This window comes from Stegodyphus dumicola, chromosome 8 (genome assembly GCF_044657685.1).
Source record: "Stegodyphus dumicola isolate Sdum_Otavi_A_Nest chromosome 8, ASM4465768v1".
Taxonomy (NCBI): Eukaryota; Metazoa; Arthropoda; class Arachnida; order Araneae; family Eresidae; genus Stegodyphus; species Stegodyphus dumicola.
The window spans coordinates 170,306,099-170,328,011 of record NC_140775.1 but is presented as its reverse complement, the minus strand read 5'-3'; the positions used below and the strand labels follow the sequence as shown (position 1 = coordinate 170,328,011).

Here is a 21,913-nt window from a genome sequence, read left to right as displayed (position 1 = left end):
TCCGTGATTGCTTTCTATGGGATCTATGACGAACAACGAAGATCCCAGTATTGATTTGATGAATGTTAAAAGATCACTTTCATCTTGGATCATCAGCCAAGCAACCAAAGTTTCTATCGCCATAGCCTCATTACTAGTTGGCGAAATGAATGAACAACTTTGCTTCAGTCTCACGAGCTATAATTATTTAAAATTCTCACCACCAGATGGCATCACTAGACTGTGGTACTGAAAGCTGGGTGGGTAAAATCCTAGTATACGGTGCAGCCTTAGCGCGATTTTGAAAATTATCGCCAACACCAAAAATTACCAAAGGAATGTTCTATGTATATATAGTGATAGTATACTATACACTATATACTATCACTATATACATAGTATATACTATGTATAACTATATATATTCTTTGAATACCCGTTTACTACTCATCGTATATGTCCCGTTTTTACTGCTCCTCATAAAAGTCGCCAAAAGTAGCCAAATCCCGTGTGCACCGGATACTAGGATTAAACCGCTGGGTGGATATATACAGCATGAAATATGATTCCGCCGCCTTTCAGTGTATTTAATAAAATTTGATTAATTTACAGCTCTTGATCATTTCATATACCCTGCATCTTGGTGCTATTCTAAGGTGACCAGACGTCCCACTTTTGGCGGGACAGTCCCGATTTTTAACAGTTTGTCCCGCATTCCGCGGCTTTTTATAAAAGTCCCGATTTGTAGGAAGAATAAACGACAAGCTAATTGTATTAAAACAAGAACTTAATTGGAATGTGCAAAAATCATTCGATCATATTACTCAAAATTTTCCATATAGTAATATTTCTGAAAATAATCTTTATAATTAGACATTATTATTAAAATATATATTGATAAGGAAAAGGTTAAATCTTGGACATCAGCGAAAATCACAATGGTTAGAAATATTTCATCATTTTGAAACAAACTATGTTCCGTACAATAATGCACTAAAAACTGTGGAATACCCCAGGAACTAATGCTGTGACTGAGCGCTTTTTTTTTTTTTTTTTTTTTTTTCTTTCTACGGTAAATAAAGTGCGGACCTCAGAAAAATCACAATTAAGTGTTGAGACTTTGAAAGCCATTTTATGTGTGAAATATAATTTAACAAATTCTTGTGAAAAATTTTAGGACCTTTCAAACAACGACAGCAATCTACTAAACAAAATTCACTCAAACGAGAAATACGCCAAAGAATAAAATAATACTATACGTATTTGCTTTTAATGTATTTGTAAATTGTACTTGTGTTGAAACTTTAAAAATATATTACAATACGATTTTTCGTTCTATGAAAATTTGTGTTCCTCTGTTTAATCACTTCCCCCGGTCAATTGTGTCGCGCTTTACCAATGTTAAAATCTGGTCACATTATGCTATTCACATACATAATAAATTGATATAGTCAAAAGTCGTTAATTCGGACACTCATAATCCGGAATAATCTATAATCCGGACCTCAAAGCTACAAACTTTCTTCGCATGCTTTGCGACGCGCGAAAAACTTTTACGGCTGCGAATATGCGTGTGCGCATGCGGAAACGTTTACGCATGCGCGTTTAATGTATAACGGACGGTATAAGCTAAGCTAAAATTATCTAATTCAGTTAATGTTGCAGATTGCGTTGTTCCTTAATCTTCGAATTGGATCCGGCTTATTATTTTTTGCAGACTGTTAGAGCAATTTTATATAAGTAAGCTTAAACTTTCGATTATGTCAAATAGAATTTCCGATATATATTTACTAATATCTAAAGGATCTACAAAGCGAAAGTATGTTTCGAAGTCCATTAAACAAAAAGTAGAATCGCTGCAAAAAATGGATAAAGGCATATCCTTTGTTTATCTAACCATTCCGAAATCTGTTTATCAATTTCAAGCTGCTCTGCGGCGGGAGGGGGGGGAAACGTCGCGGCGCGCAATGAATTGGAAGTTGATCTGTCAGCACTATCCTTATCTTCAGGACAGATGTTTTTATTTTATTTGGCTTATAATTCCTTACTAAATGTAGTATTTCATCTCGATGTACTCCGTCTTTGATATGATTTAAATCAAATTCCTCGTCATTATAATTCGCTTCCGATAGCGAAGAAGGTGACACAGAGGTTATTGAAAACGAAAAAATTTCGATTGACAAGTTAGTCGGTATTCTCGACTCAGCAATTATAGGACTTGGACAGCGGAACTTTGTAACTGAACAAGAAATTATGTCTGTTTATAGAATTAAAGAGAAAATATTATCACATAAAAAACGAAGCAACTTAAACAACTTGCATTGAAAGAAATGTTTAATAAAGTAAACAAATAAATATTAAGCTTTATTTTTTGTAAATTTTGATAACCTTTAGATCATAATTGTTCTTTATTTCATAAATTACGGTTTCATATTTTTAATTTTATAATTTCTGCATGCCATCTTACCAGATTTAAACTGATGATCTATAATCCGGAATCGCCGAAGTCCCGACGAGTCCGGATTAACGACTTTTGACTGTATCATTCTTAATGCACACATTATAGTCACCATAACTAGAAGAACTTTCACCTTTCCAGCTAAATGAGGATCCGCTTCCATGGCTGCTTTCACGGCAACGCTGGCAGCTAATCCAGCCTCCGCGATGAGGTTGTGGCCGCAAGCATGGCCTATTTCTGGCAGCGCATCGTATTCCAGAAGGATCGCAACAGTTGGGCCACCATCTGAAATAAATAAATAAAAATCTAGAAAATTATTAATATGTTAATTGAAAAAACACTGTTTCATATTCAGGAGAAATCACGTTCTTAACAATCAAGCTATCGTTAGCAATGAAGCTATCAAAATCATTTCCGCAGATTTGCACGAAAGAATCGAATGAATTCTATAAATAGGCAAAATAATGATTTCGGCTTTCTGTAGAAGGACGGAAAACACTGTCATAATGAACAGGAAATATACGAATCATGTTACAACAGAAAATATACAAGATATACGCACTGAAGGAGAAAGTAGATACCCTGGAAGGAAAATTAAATAAAGAGCTGACGTGCATTAAATATATTTTTATGAAATTAATTAAGAAACTTTTGCAGTTGACGAGAAGCTGTAAAAAAGAGATACAAAATTAGAAAAGAAAACTTTATAATCTGCTGTGACTAATATGAAGATTAAATGTTCCCATTCAATCTTCTCATAGCATTGTTAAATTTTTGCTACTGTATGGGAAAATCATTATACAGAGCATATAAGATATAAGCTCAGGTTGAAATGTTGTCACATCAAAGCAAATGAAAGAAACAGATGGTCAAGAAAATGTTGTTGGCTTGTTTAATAAAAAGCTTTTAAAAGTTGAACAAAATTATTGTCCACTAGAGAAAAATTGTTAACTTTGGTAAATGTGTAAGGATCTTAAGTTTTACTAACGTTTATTTTTATTTTAAATCTTTACTATCACTTCTTATTTTCAACTTCCGGCCAGAATTAAAAGCTTTAACTTATTTATGCAAATTTTACTGGCGAACGATAAGTACTTAAGTTGTGGCTTTTTGCCAAGCGAGAGAGGAAGGAGTTAGTCGAAGCAGGCCGCTTACCTTCGCAGTTTTACTCGGTTACTAGTTTTCCTTCCAGATCACTGGAAGTAACCAGATTTGAATAAAAGCTCCTGTTTAGATGCAGTACAGATGAAAAATTGGTTGTCCATGGAGCTGATATTGTAAAAACAAATTTTTTTTTTTTTAAATTTCTAGTTTCTAGTGAGAAATGTTTGTAAAAGATTGGCCTCGCGTTAGATTCTAGAGCTAAAAGTTTTCAACAAGGTCGTTTTAGATCTCAGTTTCAAACTAATTAACTCTGGCGGGAAGTATGTAAGGATCTTAAGTTTTACTAACGTTTATTTTTATTTTAAATCTTTACTATTACTTCTTATTTTCTACTTCCGGCCAGAATTAAAAGCTTTAACTTATTTATGCAAATTTGTCTGGCGAAAACGCCAAGTACTTAAGTTGTGGCTTTTTGCCAAGCGAGAGAGAAGAAGGAGTTAGTCGAAGCAGGCCGCTTACCTTAGCAGTTTTACTCGGTTGCTGGTTGCCTTCCAGGCCAGAGGTTTAATCCTCGTGATAATTTTTAAACGTATTGTAGTGTTAACAGTTCTCTGTACTACATACAGCTTCCTGTTAATATAAGGCCAATCTTCCACGTAGGCCCTTGTTTATTATTCCAAAATTAAGTTAGAGTTTAGTTAAATGTGCATCTTGTCTACTTCCCACATTTATTGAACATAGCTTTAGTAAGCTCCCTGTTCCGAGTCAGGTCTGTGCATGTTCCCAAAGAAAGTAAGGCGGAACACTGAACCTGATAAATGTAGTAGAATACTTCCGTCGCCACATCTATGACCACAGCCACATCTATGACCTTACGTACTGATCGTACTTAATTTAAAAAAAATTTTAGTATATGTAAAATAATCCAGTATTTAACGTTACATAATGATAGACATGAGTCTTCGACAGATATGACATGAGTAGTCGACTGATCGATATCGACTACTCATGTCGATGATATGACATGAGTAGTCGACATTACAAAGAATCTTGATATGGATATGCTAATGTAGTTTGAAAAAGAACAGACGCCATTCGAAAGCTGAGGAAAATAATTTAGCTATTCAATGGGACTTAAAAATCGCAAGCGAATTTTTTTTTTTAAGTCCCATTGAATAACTAAATTAACAAGAACTGAGTAAGAATACAGATACATACATGCTTAGAGTAAAAAATAACTAAAAAATAATAAAATGGAAGACTTGAAATTGATATCATCGAGGAATTTACTGGAAGTAATGCATTTCCTCGTCATATAGTTTATAATTTGGTTACTGTTTTCAAAATAAAAGTTGCCACGGGGACAAAAATGATCATGCTAAGGGTCTTTTCTTGTTACGATACATAAATATCATGAATCACATTTATTACAACTTTGGATCGTTTGTTTCATATTGCGAAGATCAAAATTTATAGTACCAGCTTTCAGGCGTGATCTGAAAATTCACATTCACCTCTTTGAGTATTTATTCATTTTAGTAATTGTTTTCAGTAACACTTCGAAAAGATTTTATTGTTTTCAGTCATCTCATCTGGCGTCCAGGCAAAATAAAAAGCCTTGCTACGTAAGGGAAATATTTGCCGTAAATTGATCGATTGAAATGCATGCACAATTACAAATACTTAAATATCGTAAATAAGTAAGTCTTTTCTTTAGTAAATTAGTGTACATGTTCCACATCCTTTAATTTAAGCTAAGGTAATATCATATAAATTTTTTTCATTTCGATTTGCCATTTTGAACAAATGATTTTAATTATCAAATTTTATATTCTGTATCTTAATATCTGGAGTACTACTCTTAAACTAATAAACGCAGTGGCGTAGCTAGGATGGGGCAAGGGGGGACATCTGTCCTGGGGCGCAGCATTCAGGAGGCGCCAAATTGATGCTACGAAATTTTAGAATGAAATGTTTTCCGTTCTTGGCGCAGAGAAAGGGGCGCAAAATCTTCAATTGTTCCCGGGCGCCAAAAATCCTAGCTACGCCTTTGAATAAGCGTATCTTAACGTTTAGTTTAAAACGGTTTTAGGTGTTGAAAAGAAATCTTCACGCCAACACGAGATTGTAGATATTTTTTAATCTTAGAAATTTTGCATCTTTAAATTTTAAAAAAATCATATTTTAACGTTAATGGTAAACATTTTGAGATATTAAACTTTAATTTGAAATTTTAGGATTAGAATATTTCTCTTCTATTTTCAGACTAGAATTTTTTAAATGATGATTCAATGAGGCATTATTCTGTCATTTCAGTTGTGAATTGTCTACAAGTGATTCATGCACAACTTTTTAAAAAATTATTAATTTCATTTGCCAAAACGATATCCCCCTTGTATCATCTTTCATAAACATTAAAAGGTCCACCACATGCCGAGCGATAAAGTCGTTGAACACTGGTAGTTCGACATGGGTTGGATTCTAAGCAAACGGGATCTCTGCATGGGGTTTTCGTGATTTTTCCCATGAGTAAAGTGTATAAGAACCAGTTTCCTTTAAAAAGTCCGCCATGAAAGTATCCCTTCCTTAGGCAGATAGCCAGCAGAATGCTTTGCCGTAATTAAATAAACCAAATCAAAACAATATAAACATTAAAAAAGGGGGGAGAGGTGAAAATATAAATGTGCTTTTTGAAGTTAGCATTTCACATTATAGTGTTCAATAATTATTCAAGTTTTTCGAGGAGATTTAATATTGCTTTTATTCTTATTTTAATTTTGTGTTAATTTTAACGTGGATCTATCTGTATTTAGTATTTCCTTAATGAATAGAGCCCCACTAGTGGGCTGCGAGTGGTTAATAACGTTGAATATTAATAGTTCGACTGGGTTCGATCCTAGGGGGGGGGAATGGGCTGGCGGCAGGGTTAGTTTTCGTAGTTGTCTTTTTTTTTTTTTTTTCATGTGTAAAGTGAGTACAACGTAGTTTCCTTTAAAAATCCTCCACGAAGAAGTCCCTTACTTTACGAAGATAGCCCTCGTATTCCTTGGCATATTTAAACAACTAAACCTAGCATCTTAACTGATAGAGAGATTATTCTCCAATTCAAGATCATTTATATTGCTACTATAATGAGGTTGAATTCGTAAAGTTATTATTTCTCGATGTAATAAACATGTGAGAATAAGCAAAAAATACATTTCCCCAATTTTTACCCAGCTGCTTCTTTTCCCCAATAAAAGGTATTCCCTGTAGTATTCGTTGTAATAACTGATCACAAAAACTCAGAATAAACTGATAATATTTCTTCAGTTTTGTACCGAATAGTTCTATTATAACATCTAAGTAATAAAAAGATTATGTCGAAGAAATAAAATCAATCTATTACTTTTACGACTGTGGAACTTAAAGTATACAAAATTTCACTATTATTTGCTGTTTTTTTTTTTTTTTTTTTTTTTAATGAGAATAAAATGTGCAGTTAATATTTAACAGAAAATTTACATCGAAATTTCGAATCACGAACGCCTCACTTTACGAACAAATTATCTGAACTTAAAACGCTTTAGAACACTCACGTGGACAACATATGAAAAAAAGGTGTTTCTTGGAAAACTCTGCCAGATAATTAATACTCAAGGACTTCTGAAAATATCATTTTGATATTTTCCACTCTCATCAGCAAAACATGGCGGCGAGTTACTTTACGAAATAGTAATATTATCTCCATCAGACGTAAGAGGAGCCATGGAGAGGTTTTAATAACCTTGTAGAGACATTAGGCATTTTTTGGTAGCAGGAGAAGTGAAAAATGAGCAACACCTTCGCCGGCAATCGAACTACGGACCTCTGGAATACGCACCCAGCGTGCTGACTAGTGCACTACGAAGGCATACTGAGAAGGCGGGAGAAATACCTTATAACCTTTTTTATTAAACAGGAACTAGAACATCAATGCGCGGCCTTGTGTTATCAATATCAACCACAGCTCGTGGTAGTGATGCAACTAAAGTAACAGTTCCATTTCAATTTAAAACGTAGAATAATAGTTAAAAGCTACACAATTTAATTTAAATTTAAGCTGGCTCAGAGCTTCTAACTGACTTATCAAATTCAAATGTATACTTCGATAACGCAAAATCGAATATCTATAGCCTTATCAGAGCTGGCAGAACTAATGTAACGTATTCACAAAATCTCAAGCAGTGTCAAGTGTCTTGTAGGAAGAAGATAAAAGAAGATGCCTTCTGGTATTACCTGACGTTTTTATGGAAGGCCACTTGCACATCTAAACATGATCATCTTCGTGATCACTTTCCACTTACCCCGATCACTGTCCTTTGCACAAAGTTTTCGTCTCTCTCTCTCTCTCTCTCTATATATATATTATATATTATATATTTCGTCTATATATATATTTATATATATTTCATCTTTTTATACGTTTAATATTGTGTTTATCTTTTTTATTTTATATTTAATAATTTCCGTTAGTTTGGATAAATACCTTGTGCACAAGGTACCGTCGTAACGTTTGAAGAAGCAATCGTCTGTGGTCCAGGGACGAATAAATCTATTTTACATTAGTTCTTATGGGAAAATTCGTTTCGGTGTGCGATTGCTTCGGTTGATGAATGGTCTTCAGAAACGATTTTAATTTTTAAACCCAGATTTCGCAGTACTTTAGTTCACAGTGATGTTCTTCTTCTTCAAGGAAAAAATAATCTTTCGTTTATTGCAGACATAGTTTAGTAAAGATGGGGGTTTAAAGAGCGATGAAATTAGTACAAACAGCTGCCTGCTTTGGCAGCTAAAACGGCCCTTACCCGGTTAGGCATGGAATCGAATTGGGCTTGGATCACAGAAACGGACAATTCATTCCATGCTGCTTCAAGTCCATGGCACACTTCATCAACCATATTAGTTGGAAATGGGTGGCGGGCCAGTCTCTCAGCAACCCATGACCATATGTTTTCATTGGTCATGGGTGGCAAATCTGAAGACCCTGCAGACCAGGGTGGCAATCGAATATCTTGTGTATCGAGGAAGGTCGTAACAAAACGTGCAACATGTAGTCTTGCATTATATTGTTGGAAGATAGCGTTTGACAGTCCTCGAAGATAGGGCACAGCCACTGGATGTAAGATTTCAGAAATATACCGATTTGCGTTCAAATTACCTTCAATCCGAACTAGAGATGTGCGTGTCGTGTACCCAGTGGCTGCCCAAACCATCGCACCAGGTGCACGGCCCCTATGCCGATATCAAATGCAAGCAAGCGACGTGTGGTCTCGGAGCCTTCAAACACGTATATGGCCATAAGAATACTACACGCAAAACCGGGACTAGTCTGACAAGACAACATTGTGCCACTCCTGTATCCAGCTTTGTCGTTCGGCACACCAGCGTCGCCATTTCTCTCTTTATGCTGCATTGTCAAGGGAAGCCGAAGTAATAGTCGCCGTGCTGATAATCCACGTTGCTGCCAATATCGACGCATTTTACGAGCGGATACTGGGCATGCTGCAAACTGCCTATTCCTTGAATAAGGATGTAGTTACACGGTTTTGCAAGGATGACCTTACAATATGTCAGTCCTCTCGGGCGTTATTCATGGGAGGGCGTTGAGATCCTGCAAGCCGTTTAGTGTGACCCTCAGCAGCTCACTGATTTCATACTCGCATGACAATGGTTGGATGTCGACCAGTGCGACGGGCGATATTATGGAACGATAATCCACACTCTCGATAGGCAACGGTCTTGCCTGTATCGTATTCCAACACTTGCTAGTAAGCATTCCTTCTTATTATTAGAGGCATAAAAAGATATTCTGCGCAAACTCCGACCTTACAAAGCGCTCCCTGAATGAGAAATCCAATACACAACTTTTCTCTTATATAGTGCTTCAGATGTCGTTTCTCCCTCTGCATAGTCTAAATGCACTGAAATGCTAATCATTTGCATATCTCAACCTCGTCTTCCTTTCATGTGATTTTGACAGTCCTCAGATTATTCCTTCCTCGTGTTGCAGTTTTAATGGCCAGCAGTGTATTTTACCCACATTTTGCTATCATGATTTGAATATTACACAGGGCCCTGATATTGAATATATTACTGCAGTCAAGATGGCAAGGACCTCATTGCACGTTAAAGCATCATTTCGCTGCCTACACTACCAAATTCGATCTTCAGACTCTATAACTGTTTACGTACCTTTGTCTTTGAGGTATCTGAAAAGAAACTAATCAGATATGGGTGAATAAAGCGAAAGAGTTAATCAACTAGTGTCTCTATAATGCAATAGCAGTAGCTCTGGGAACAAACGTTTGAAAAAGGCCATAGAGATTCTAAGTGCATGGAATATTGTTCCATCGTACTCAAACCATAACCCACTATGATGAGGAGTCCTTATCACAGTTTCTTCAGCATGCCATCCAGAAGAGCATTTTGAACAAAATCCGTACAGTTAAGGAATTGCATCGTTTGCCTCACTTTCAAAGATATATGGCAGAATGATGTCAAATTCTACATAACAGAAATTTCGGATTATATTGCAACTTTGGGACTGCGGATCCAGAGAGTAGATGTAGTTTATTAGATTTTTGGACTCTGAAATCTGTAATTTGGCTGAATTCCTTGAATGTGCGAATAGAGTAAACCATCGCTCTGTGTTTAACTCCCGACTATACAGGTATAGTCGGGAGTTAAATATGGTGATCGTCCCTATGCCAACACTATGAAACAGGCGTCATATCTATTTACGTTCTAAAACAGTTACCGTAATTTCCGGAAGAAAGGCCGCATCAGTGTAAACGCCGCAATAGATTAAATTGCGCGTGACATCGTCGTGGGCCGTATAGATGCAAAAACTCAACCTAAGTCCTGATATATGACATACCAGTTAAGAAAAATGCATGAAATGAAACCATAACTCAAAAATAAATTAAAGAAATGTATAGCTTCTGTGCCGTTTAGAGACATTTTCAAAAATTTTCCGCTCCCTAATTAAAAACTATCCATCAAGTACTTGTATCAAAACTGATGGGATCTGTATTTGGCAGAATGCCAAGAAAAATCCATTCATGCTGAAGGGAAAATACGTCAGAGTTCGTTATTGCGAGGCAGGTGGAGTCGTGTCCGCCTTTGAAAATATTGCAGAAAAAGCAGGGGATGGGTCCTGGAAGATTCATGGAATGGCAGAGGAGAGAGACTATTCAAACTGATGAGAATGTTGATTTGAAAGGGGGAAGAATGTTATTGTTCTGAGATCTCGTTTAGGGTGAATAAGGCATGTAGGTCCGTTCAAGGGAAAGAATGTAAACAAAATAACGTTCGCAAAAAGCAACTGAGTGGTCTTTTGTGTGGGAACAGCACCAGTCAATGCACAATGACAAGGCCATCCAAACAATGTACAATGACCATCATAGGAAATATTTTATTTTTAGTGCACCTAAACGCAGCATGGGTAGAAACGCCGCACCCGCTGAAAATTTAAGTTTTAAACACGTAAACGCCGCGGCGTTTCTTCCGGAAATTACGGTATTTGTATTTGACACAAACATATATCATGTATATAATACTTTAAGAGTGGTATGAAAAATGTCTCAACTTTATAGAATCTTTCTCCTCTGTTCCACATACACTAGAACTGACCCTATAATGACCTGGCAAATTCTCGCATAGGCGTGAATAAGACTATTGACTCAGACGAAGAGTAAAAATAACCCTTTATTAATTCAAAATAGTTAACAGAAAGGCAGGGTTTTCGTGCGTTACAAAAAGCACCGTCAACTTACGGTGAAAACTAAATCGTAGAATATAATTTAAGTCGACCTAAAATAAATAGTGCAAGATAGCACTTAAGTTACGCCTAATAAGAGGTGGTCTCAAAAGAACCCTATGATGCTGAATCTGATAAGGCCAAAAAGTTTACTAGCGTAACAGCGAAATAACAACCGTGCGTTTGGCTAGCGAAATACGCTCTGAATAAACTCAGAGATTCACCCGTTTAAATAAGCACTTCACTTAACTTTAAATTTGCATCCTGGAGAGAGAATGTGAGGGGAAGTTGAGAAGTCTAGTACAGGTATCAAACTTAAAATAAATTAGTTATGCAGAATAAGGAAAACCCTACAACTTCACTAACATAAAATTATAAAAGTAAATTAAAATGCAAAATATTACTGAAGAATCCATAAACAATTTTTAAAGAGCTAGGTTTATTCAACTGATAGCAGCGTCCTGTCACAATTTAGGAAACAAATAAAAGATGTTATGCCATTCTAATATATTGTTACGAATTTGGTATTTAAAAAGCTAATGTTAGTTCAATTATAAATTAAATGGTTTTATTTCTCGCGCAGTGCAGCGCGTGACGAATATTAAAAGAAAGCTAAGCCGGAAAATTGAAAATACAAGAGCGCGTGCATTAAATAAATAAATATCTCTTTTTGATTTCGAGAAAGTACTGGAAAATTCTAGCGCGTGATTTTAAAATCTTATAAAAGGAGGAAAACATCTCAGTTTGTAGTTGCTGCTTAGTTTGTTGTTGTTTAGAAAACTGCCGTTGTTGATTATAGCGAATTCGCGGATTAGCGTTCTTTAGCTGTTTTGAATTACGTTCTATTGTACATTTAAGTAGTTAAAAGATAACTACTGTGAGATATTGTGATACTGCATGATAATTTGAGAAAATTTAAGCATTTCTGTTGTGATAATAATAAATTTTTGTTCATTTTTCATCGGATTTGTGCATTCATTTCATAACGAACCCGTACGCATGCAACAATTTTTGGTGTCAGAAGTGGGATTATGGAAGGCAGAATAGACGCGGTTGAAACTAAAGTTGGACAAATAGAAGAAAGAGTTTCTTCGGTAAAAGAACAAGTAGAAGAAAGAATTTCTTCTGTAAAAGAACATATAGAAGAGAGAGTTTCTGCCGTCGAACAACAAATTGATGATAGGGTTTCTGCTGCCGTCGCCAAAGAAGTTGACAGCCTAAAGAAGTGCATAGCGACGGTAGGAAACAATTCTGAAGGTTTTAAATTTTTATCGATGCCTGCTCGTTCCGTTCTGAAACTATCTACGTATGATGGGAAGACCTCCTGGCAGGTGTATAGGACACAATTTTCTATCGTTGCGGATGCGAATGGATGGGATTCCCAAGCTAAGGCCTGTCATCTCGCCGCTTCTCTGAGAGCAGACGAAGCGGATATCCTGCAGACGCTTCCCGAAAATCAAAGGCTAGATTTCGAAGCTCTATCCGGCGCTTTGGAGCTGCGCTTCGGCGAGAAATGTTTAAAAGACTACAGCAGGCTCCAATTAAAATCTCGTCAACAGAAGCTCACCGAAACGCTTCAGGAGCTCGCCACGGATGTTGAAAGGCTGTCACATCACGCCTTTTCGGAGTGCCCGACAGAAACAAGGGAAATCCTGTCCCTGCAATATTTCATCGATGGCATCCGGGAACCTGAAATACAGAAAGCACTGCGAATGGCGGATGTTAAAGATCTGAAAAGCGCTTTAGTGTATGCCATGAAATTTGAGGCAGCCCAGCAAGCCACCCGTCGAGACCGCCATCCAGTCAGAGCTGCTCAAGTCCAGGAGCCAGGGGATCAAGTCACTGCTCGTCTAGACGATTTAACTAGACAACTGAACGCCTTGAGACAGAATATTGGTGACAAGAAACCGACCGTAAAGTGCTGGAACTGCGGTGCTGAGGGACACATCCGACGAAACTGCAGAACACCCCAGGGCACGGATGCTAAGACCGCTCCTAACAAACAGCAGGGAAACTAATTAGTGGCCATCTCGCGGGGCGGAGGTTGCCAGATCATGAAAAGCCCCAGTTTAAAGCGCTTCAGATTTCTGCAGTGAGAGGCGGCAGTAATGGACTTTTCATAATAGGACATATTAATGGAGTTCCCTGCAATATGACGATAGATACAGGAGCCAATGTTACCATCAACCGAAAAGATTTGGCTCAACAACTGGGAAGCAAACTTATCTGGACGCCGCCCTGCGTTACCCTACAGACTGTGTCCGGTGAGAAGATCAACATCGATGGAAAAGTAAATGCTAACATCACGTTTGGAAGTGCCGCTTACCATCACACGGCATATGTAGCAGAGATCACTGATTCTTGCATACTCGGATTGGACTTTCTAAGGAAATACAATTTTTCCTTGGACTTTAAAAATAACGAATTGCATTCTACATCTGAGGACATAACGTTATTTGGAGTCAATGATGAAGTTAAATCTGTCCATAAAATCATAGCACAAGACAATATCACAATACCGGCAAGAACAGAAATTTTACTTCCTGGATCCATAGCCGAAAACAGAAATTTCCGCTACGGCATCATAGAATATCCCAATAACTGTAATAGCCCAAAAGGAGTACTAGTAGCCTCAACATCGTCCACCTATCCAGAACGGTTATCCCGGTGAGAGTCGCCAATGTAACTGAGAAGGGGAGAATTATTAAGAAAGGTGAAGTGGTTGCAGCATGTACTCCAGTAACCACTGTTGAAAGAAAGAGTAACATCCAAGAATTTGTGTCCTAAGAGAGAATTACATCGGAGTTATTGCAGAATGCGCAATTAAACGATAAAGAGAGGAATGCTGCCGATCGCGTCATTAAAGATCTTCAAGTTGTTTTCTCCCGCTCGTCTTCTGACGTGGGTCGAACTAGTTTGACACAACATAGAATAGATACCGGCGATCATCCCCCGATCAAGCAACATCCAAGACGTCTACCGTTTGCTAAACAGGAAGAGGTGCGAACACTGTTAAAAGATATGGAAGAAATCGATGTCATCGAGCCTTCAGTAAGTCCATGGGCATCTCCCATCGTCCTAGTCAGAAAGAAAGACGGCTCAACAAGATTTTGCGTCGACTATCGCCGGTTGAATGAGGTTACGAAGAAAGACAGTTACCCTCTTCCTAGAATTGACGACATTCTAGACACTCTTTCTGGCAGCAAGTGGTTCTCAACACTTGATTTAAAGAGTGGGTATTGGCAGGTAGAAATACAGCCTGAAGACCGAGAAAAGACGGCATTTACTACGGGACAAGGGCTTTGGCAATTCAAGGTGATGCCGTTTGGACTGTGTAATGCGCCGGCAACATTCGAACGTCTTATGGAAACTGTTTTGAAAGGCCTTTCCTACGAAGCCTGCCTCATATACCTGGACGACATCATCATCGTCGGAAAGAGTTTTGAAGAACATTTAGAAAATCTTAGGAAGGTGCTTCAGAAACTGAAAGAAGCCAATCTGAAGCTGAGTCCCGCTAAATGCAAATTGTTCCGAAAGGAAGTGACTTACCTGGGACATGTCATCTCTGCAGAAGGTATGCGCACGGATCCTGAAAAGGTATCAGCCATTAAATCCTGGAAACGTCCCGAAAATGTCCATCAGCTGAGAAGCTTCCTAGGGTTTGCACCTACTATAGGAAATTCGTGAAGGACTTTTCTTCCATCGCAAGACCCCTACACAAGCTGACAGAGAGCAACCAAAAGTTCTTGTGGACAAAAGAATGCGAGGATGCATTTAACAACTTAAAGGAGGCTTTAACATCTGCTCCAATCCTGACGTATCCTCAGCTTGACCCACCATTTATTCTCGACACCGACGCGAGTAATGAAAGTGTTGGTGCTGTTTTGTTCCAAGAAATAGACGGCCAAGAACGTGTAGTGGCGTACTGGAGCAAGTGCCTGTCTAAACCGGAGAGGAATTATTGTGTCACCAGGAAAGAGTTGCTCGCCATAGTCAAAGCTGTAGAACAGTTCCATCACTATCTATACGGCAGAAAATTCCTGCTCCGCACCGATCATGCATCATTGACCTGGCTTTTAAATTTCAAGAATCCTGAGGGTCAAATAGCCAGGTGGATACAGAGACTCCAAGAATATGACATCACTATCCGTCATCGTAAGGGATCATCACACGGAAACGCCGACGCCCTGTCTAGAAGACCTTGCCAAGAAAACTGTCGATATTGTTCCAGGGTGGAAGCGAAATACGAGCTGCTGACTCCGGTCGCAAGACAAATTACAACATCAACATCGGCTGATCGAGAACCGTGGAGTGATGATGAAGTCAGAAAAGACCAGCTGGAAGACCGCGACATTAAACCCATAATTGATCTAATGGAGTCGTCAAACAGAAAACCTACCTGGCAGGACATTTCTATCTGTAGTCCTACAACCAAACAATATTGGGCACTCTGGGATTCACTTCACATTCGAAACGGCGTCTTATACCGGAAATTCGAATCGGATGATGGGAAGACGTTCCGATGGCAGCTGATACTTCCAAGATCCCGCATTCCTGATGTCCTTAAAGAACTACATAACAGCCCTACGGGAGGTCACTTTGGAATAATGAAGACCTTACAGAGAGTTCGTGAGCGCTTTTACTGGAATAATGCAAAGGATGACGTGGAAAAGTGGTGCCGATCTTGCGATGCCTGTGCAGGTCGGAAAGGACCTAAGAGACGCAGCCGAGGCAAGCTGCAACGTTACAACGTAGGGGCGCCTTTTGAACGAATCGCCTTTGACATCCTGGGACCTCTGCCACGAACTGCTGATGGCAACAAATACATACTCGTTGTCGTTGATTACTTCACCAAGTGGCCTGAAGCTTATCCTATTCCTGATCAAGAGGCTGTCACAGTAGCTTAGGTAATGATACAGCACTGGATTTCCAGGTTCGGAGTGCCTCTTCAGTTACATTCCGATCAGGGAAGGAATTTTACCTCGGTAGTAATCAAAGAACTATGCAAACTACTCGGCATTGACAAGACCCAAACGACGCCATTACATCCCCAGTCGGACGGCATGGTAGAGAGGTTCAATCGAACCATCCTTAATAACCTCTCATTAGTGGTTTCCAGAAACCAGCAGGACTGGGACAAGAAATTATCGCTGTTTTTACTGGCTTACCGCAGTGCTGTCCACGAGACTACTGGCTATTCTCCATCACAGATGCTCTTCGGTCGTGACCTTCGTCTGCCTTGTGATCTATTGTTTGGCCGCCCTCCAGATGCTCCTTCATCGTCTGAGGAATATATTCAAGATCTCCAGGCCCGGTTTGAAGTGATGCACAACTTTGCACGAGAGCGAGTCAACTTGGCGACGGAGAAGATGAAGACCCGCTACGACACAAGAGCTACTGAACATCAGTTCCACGAAGGAGACAAGGTGTGGTTGTGGAATCCGACTCGACGGAAAGAACTTTGTCCGAAATTACAGTCACCTTGGGATGGCCCGTATACAGTCCTAAAAAGGCTGAATGACGTCGTGGTTCGGATTCGTAAGTCTTCGAACTCTAAACCTAAAGTCGTTCATTACGACAGGTTAGCTCATTACTATGGCCATAGTACGTAATGTAAATAATTGTAAATAGTGTCAGACCATGGTCCTTTTTGTTTATAAATGTGTATTTGATTTGATTTGTATTTAGTATTTGATTTGCATTTAGTATTTGATTTGTATTTAGTATTTGATTTGTATTTAGTATTTGTTTTGTATTTAGTATTTGATAGCATTTGATTTGCTTTATGTATTGCATTTATTGTTCATGTTGTTTATTATTGTAATGTAATGCTTATTAATGCATTTATGCTACAGTTGTAAGTTTAGCTTCCTGTCCAGGGATTGTACTGCCCGGGACGTGCAGTCCTTGGGAAGGGGGCAGTGTTACGAATTTGGTATTTAAAAAGCTAATGTTAGTTCAATTATAAATTAAATGGTTTTATTTCTCGCGCAGTGCAGCGCGTGACGAATATTAAAAGAAAGCTAAGCCGGAAAATTGAAAATACAAGAGCGCGTGCATTAAATAAATAAATATCTCTTTTTGATTTCGAGAAAGTACTGGAAAATTCTAGCGCGTGATTTTAAAATCTTATAAAAGGAGGAAAACATCTCAGTTTGTAGTTGCTGCTTAGTTTGTTGTTGTTTAGAAAACTGCCGTTGTTGATTATAGCGAATTCGCGGATTAGCGTTCTTTAGCTGTTTTGAATTACGTTCTATTGTACATTTAAGTAGTTAAAAGATAACTACTGTGAGATATTGTGATACTGCATGATAACTTGAGAAAATTTAAGCATTTCTCTTGTGATAATAATAAATTTTTGTTCATTTTTCATCGGATTTGTGCATTCATTTCATAACGAACCCGTACGCACGCAACAATATTACTTGTTTCCCTAAACCAAAAATCGCCTTATGGTTCGAACTTCATCTAAGCTAAACGAAAATAATATGTGATCTGAAAGAGATTTTTAGGTATTAAACAATTCTTCACAATGGAAAATTATTCTCGTACTGTAAAGAAAAAGACATAAAATAAATACTTTTGTAGAAATCAAGGTCAATAGATAAACAAGATTAGTCTCTTCCCAACACTGATATCACTTACAGAAGTGATAGAAACGAAGACACGAAGAGATTAAGGATGGAGGCTGCTTTTGAACAGACAGGAAGTTAATGACAAAATATAAGAACAAACACTATAGTACAGTAATCTTAATAGAAATACTCTCAATTCCGTGTCATAAGATGCAAATAAAGAAATATACGAAAGCGTTCGAAAGGAAATACAAATTATTTCCTTGCAAAAGAATAATATTTCTTTGCTGTGGAAATTATCTCCATGAAAGAAAGAGGATTTCTTGCAGCCGAAATTTTTATAAGCACCGATATTCAGAAGAATGAAAGTACGAATAACAGAGAGTAAATACTACTAGCAACAACCAAAGTATTCGTTACGTGTAATTTTTCCCACATTTTGCCTAATATATATTCCTAAATCTTGCAGTACTGTAATTTAATGACATAATTAAATGTTTTACAATCTTATGTCATTTGTAAAATACTCTTTAAAATGCACTAATGCTTCTATATTTCGAAACTGGTGATTAAACTTTGATTTCATAATTTCAAACAAGTTTAAACGTATCATACACGGCTTTTAGAACTTATGTACAATTACATGAGATAAAAGCACAACGTTTGAGCTTCTATTTACAATATGAAGCGTTACCAAAATACAAAAAAAAAAAAAAAAAAAAAAAAAAAAAAAAAAAAAAAATAGCCCCCCCTCCTTAAAAAAAATCTGAAACCTTTTAGATTTTACATTACGCCCAAAGGGGCGCTTTTCTTTTCACGTTTTGTGTTGTAAGAATTATGTTAATTTTATTAACAGTTAAATTTTAAGTTAAAGTTCCTTTCCTGTCTTAACTTCAACTTACTACTTCCGGCCAGAACGTAGTTTTGGAATTTGCTGAATATTTAATGAGAAGGAGCGGTATTTAAACCACGAAGTTACTTACTGAGACAGAGAGAGAGAGACAGAGTTTCTGAACTACGCGCGTCTGCCTTTTTGGCCGCTCTCTCTCAAAGCTGTTTTACGCTCGGCCGTACTCAGGCCCTTGCTAAGCTTCGTAGTAAAATAGGTTAAGGGGCCAACTCTCATTGAACCTTGATAGCTTCGGCTATACTTAGTTAGTTAATCTTAGTTTTAGTTTAATTCTTAGTCTTTTAAGTTCAAGTCCAAAGTGCGGACTTTATTTGTTCACTCCCAGGCGGAGTTTTGCTAAATCTTATAGAAATAATAAAGGGTTATTTACCCTTCTCTCTTGTTGTTTCCTGTCTTCGAACTCTAGCGATTATTCGCTTATCAGTTCCTAGGTTCCTCACTTCCAACATTAACTTAGAATTTCAAGTGAGGGACTTTACAGTGTGTTAGCTTTATTTATTTAATATCTTGTTCATCGCAATTAAACATTAAAATTCAATTCAACAGCAATATCACAAAATAATTTAAAAAGAGAATACCTCTGATTGTGTAAATAAGGTGATGAAACTGTTTTAGTGTTATTAGTTAGAATTTCCGATACACAGTCTCGCGCGCTGGAAATAATTTTTTTTTTTTTTTTTTCCGTACAGTGCTGCCACTGCTCGGTTTGAAAGCGTTGAGTTTGTACGTTATTCAAAATTCGTTGTCTCTAGGTATAGTTATTTTTCACACAGTGCGAGAAACATAGATACATTGATGCAGGTTCTTCATTATTTAAGTTCTTTAAGGGGAGTCATCATCTTATTTACACATTCAAAAAAATCGAATTTTATTTATTTATTTAATATTATTGTTATTATTTGTATATTTAGAAACATTTCTGAGTCTGTTAAAACAAACAGCGTTACGATACTCGAATTAGAACCTTAAAAATTATGAAATAAAGCAAACGATTCTGAGGTAAATATTGCCAGATCGAGCATTTAAATTATCACCTGATGTTTGTTTAGAATTGTACGCGCAGCTGCTTACGAACGTTCATTCATAGATTGCTTTAATTTTTACTAATTCAGAAGTCAAACAACAAAAATCAGCGTTATATTTACAAAATTTTCACAGGACTAGTTTCAATGGTTTTACCGAACCACCATCTTCAGCTGCAAAACCGCAAAATGCGGTTTTGCAGCTGAAGCGTCATTTTGCGGTTTTGCAGCTGAAGATGGTGGTTCGGTAAAACCATTGAAACTAGTCCTGTGAAAATTTTGTAAATATAACGCTGATTTTTGTTGTTTGACTTCTGAATTAGTATTTATTCGGCGTGTTATTGTGTCTTAATTAATTTTTACTGTTAACGTCATGTGTTTTGGTAAAATTGAATGTATCGGACACATTCAGAAAGGAATGGCCACTAAATTACGAAAGAGAAAGTAAGAAATGAAGGGAAGGAAACTTAGTGACAGTAAAACTCTTAGTGGAAAAGGTCGCCTTACAGATGCCTTACAAATCAATTGACAATTTATTATGTAAATGCTGTTAGAAAACATTGCAGTTCCGTAAAAGACAAGCAAAAAGCAGTATGGGCAATATTTTACCACAAATGTTCAGCCGACGTGGAACCTACTCATAATTTTTGCCCCACAGGGGAGGGTTAGTAGTGTACATATCAAAGAGCGAGTCTAACAATAGATGCTCGCAAAGCAAGAAAAAAGAGCCAAACTTGTTGCAATAACAGCTATTGAAGAACAGGAGTGTATAATGTATGCAGCTGGGCAGTTTTAAACTGTTTTAGTGTTATTTGAGAGAAATACATTGAAAATTTTCAAACTTTTAACTTTTAACCATTTTTCTCAAAATGGTGATTTTCACACTTCCGCGCACTCTTTAAAAAATTTATCATAGCTATTGATTTAAAAATTTCATAGTTCGTACATGACGATATTGCTGAAAAAAATGCACCTACCTTTTTCTTCGAAAAATTATTTTTTAAGTATTTATATAACTTTACTTAAAACTTTTTTAATGCTGATCTTATTCTAATGGTGTTAATATTCTTTGACATTTTAAAATTTAAATAGGTGAAGAATCATACCTAATGATCTTACATAATAAAATTGTAAAAATTATTACTGTAACTAAATTTGTATTACTGTCAGTTTGCGCGCAGTACTTCAGTACAAATTTTAAATTTTCGAAAAGTACAGTTTGTTTTTTCTTTATAAAACAAATTCATATACACTATTAGTAGAATAAATCAAGAAATATAATCATCTGTGTATAGAGATAATACACTGAAAATTCCATATATCTATGACCATAATATTGTGACTTATTAAAACTCGAAAATTAGCCCAAATTATCACTTTTTGTGTTGCGCAAAAGTGATGACTCCCCTTAAATATATTGCAGGGCTCTGATATTTGGTTGTAACAATTTAAAAAGTGAAACGCCGCTTATAGTGAACCAACGCAAAATGCCAAAACGAAATTAATAGCCCTTTGGGGCAAATTGCCCCTTTGGACTAATAAAAAAATGAAATGTAAGCACATTTTGTTAAGAAACAGAGATGAAAGTTCTATAATTCACAAAGATTAAAGATTTTACATTCAAAACATGAATAAAAATAAACATGAATAAACTCTACCATATAAAATCACTAAAATATAAAAAACTGAATTTACCTGATGCTGAGAAATATTCAGCCCTAAAAGCTGTAGGCATGAAGTAGTGCTTGTGTACTTTAAACCCATAACCTTCCAAAGCGCTTGTGAGAATAGCGTGTGCATGAAACTCCTTAAACAGAAGTTCAGGCATCTTCCATATATCCTGACTCACCGAATTTAAGAACTGTTTTTCTTCGTCTATTTTTGAACAAACGATGGCGAAATCTTCCTCTGACATTTCTAGTCTTTTTAAATGATGGAAATTCAAATTCTTTCCTTAAGTAAGTTTAAGTTACGCTACAAAAAATAAATCGCTTTACGAGTAATACTGCTCGTTTAGATTATGTTACTGAGTAAAATGTCGACAGCTTTCAATGTTTTCTTTAGCTGAATGGGTTGTTATGAAGA

At 36.9% G+C, this 21,913-nt stretch overlaps 1 protein-coding gene across 1 annotated transcript in view; it reads right to left on the bottom strand.

Annotated features, from left to right (window-relative positions):
- LOC118182279 (xaa-Arg dipeptidase-like) overlaps positions 1-21,913 on the bottom strand; it is a 36,603-nt gene extending 14,690 nt beyond the window's left edge. Inside the window, exons 1-2 of the mRNA XM_035351603.2 lie at positions 21,524-21,913; positions 2,571-2,722 (exon numbers count right to left, since the gene is read on the bottom strand). Of these exons, the coding sequence (XP_035207494.1) occupies positions 2,571-2,722; positions 21,524-21,743 (372 nt within the window). The 5' untranslated portion in view covers positions 21,744-21,913. The remainder of the gene's footprint in view (positions 1-2,570; positions 2,723-21,523) is intronic.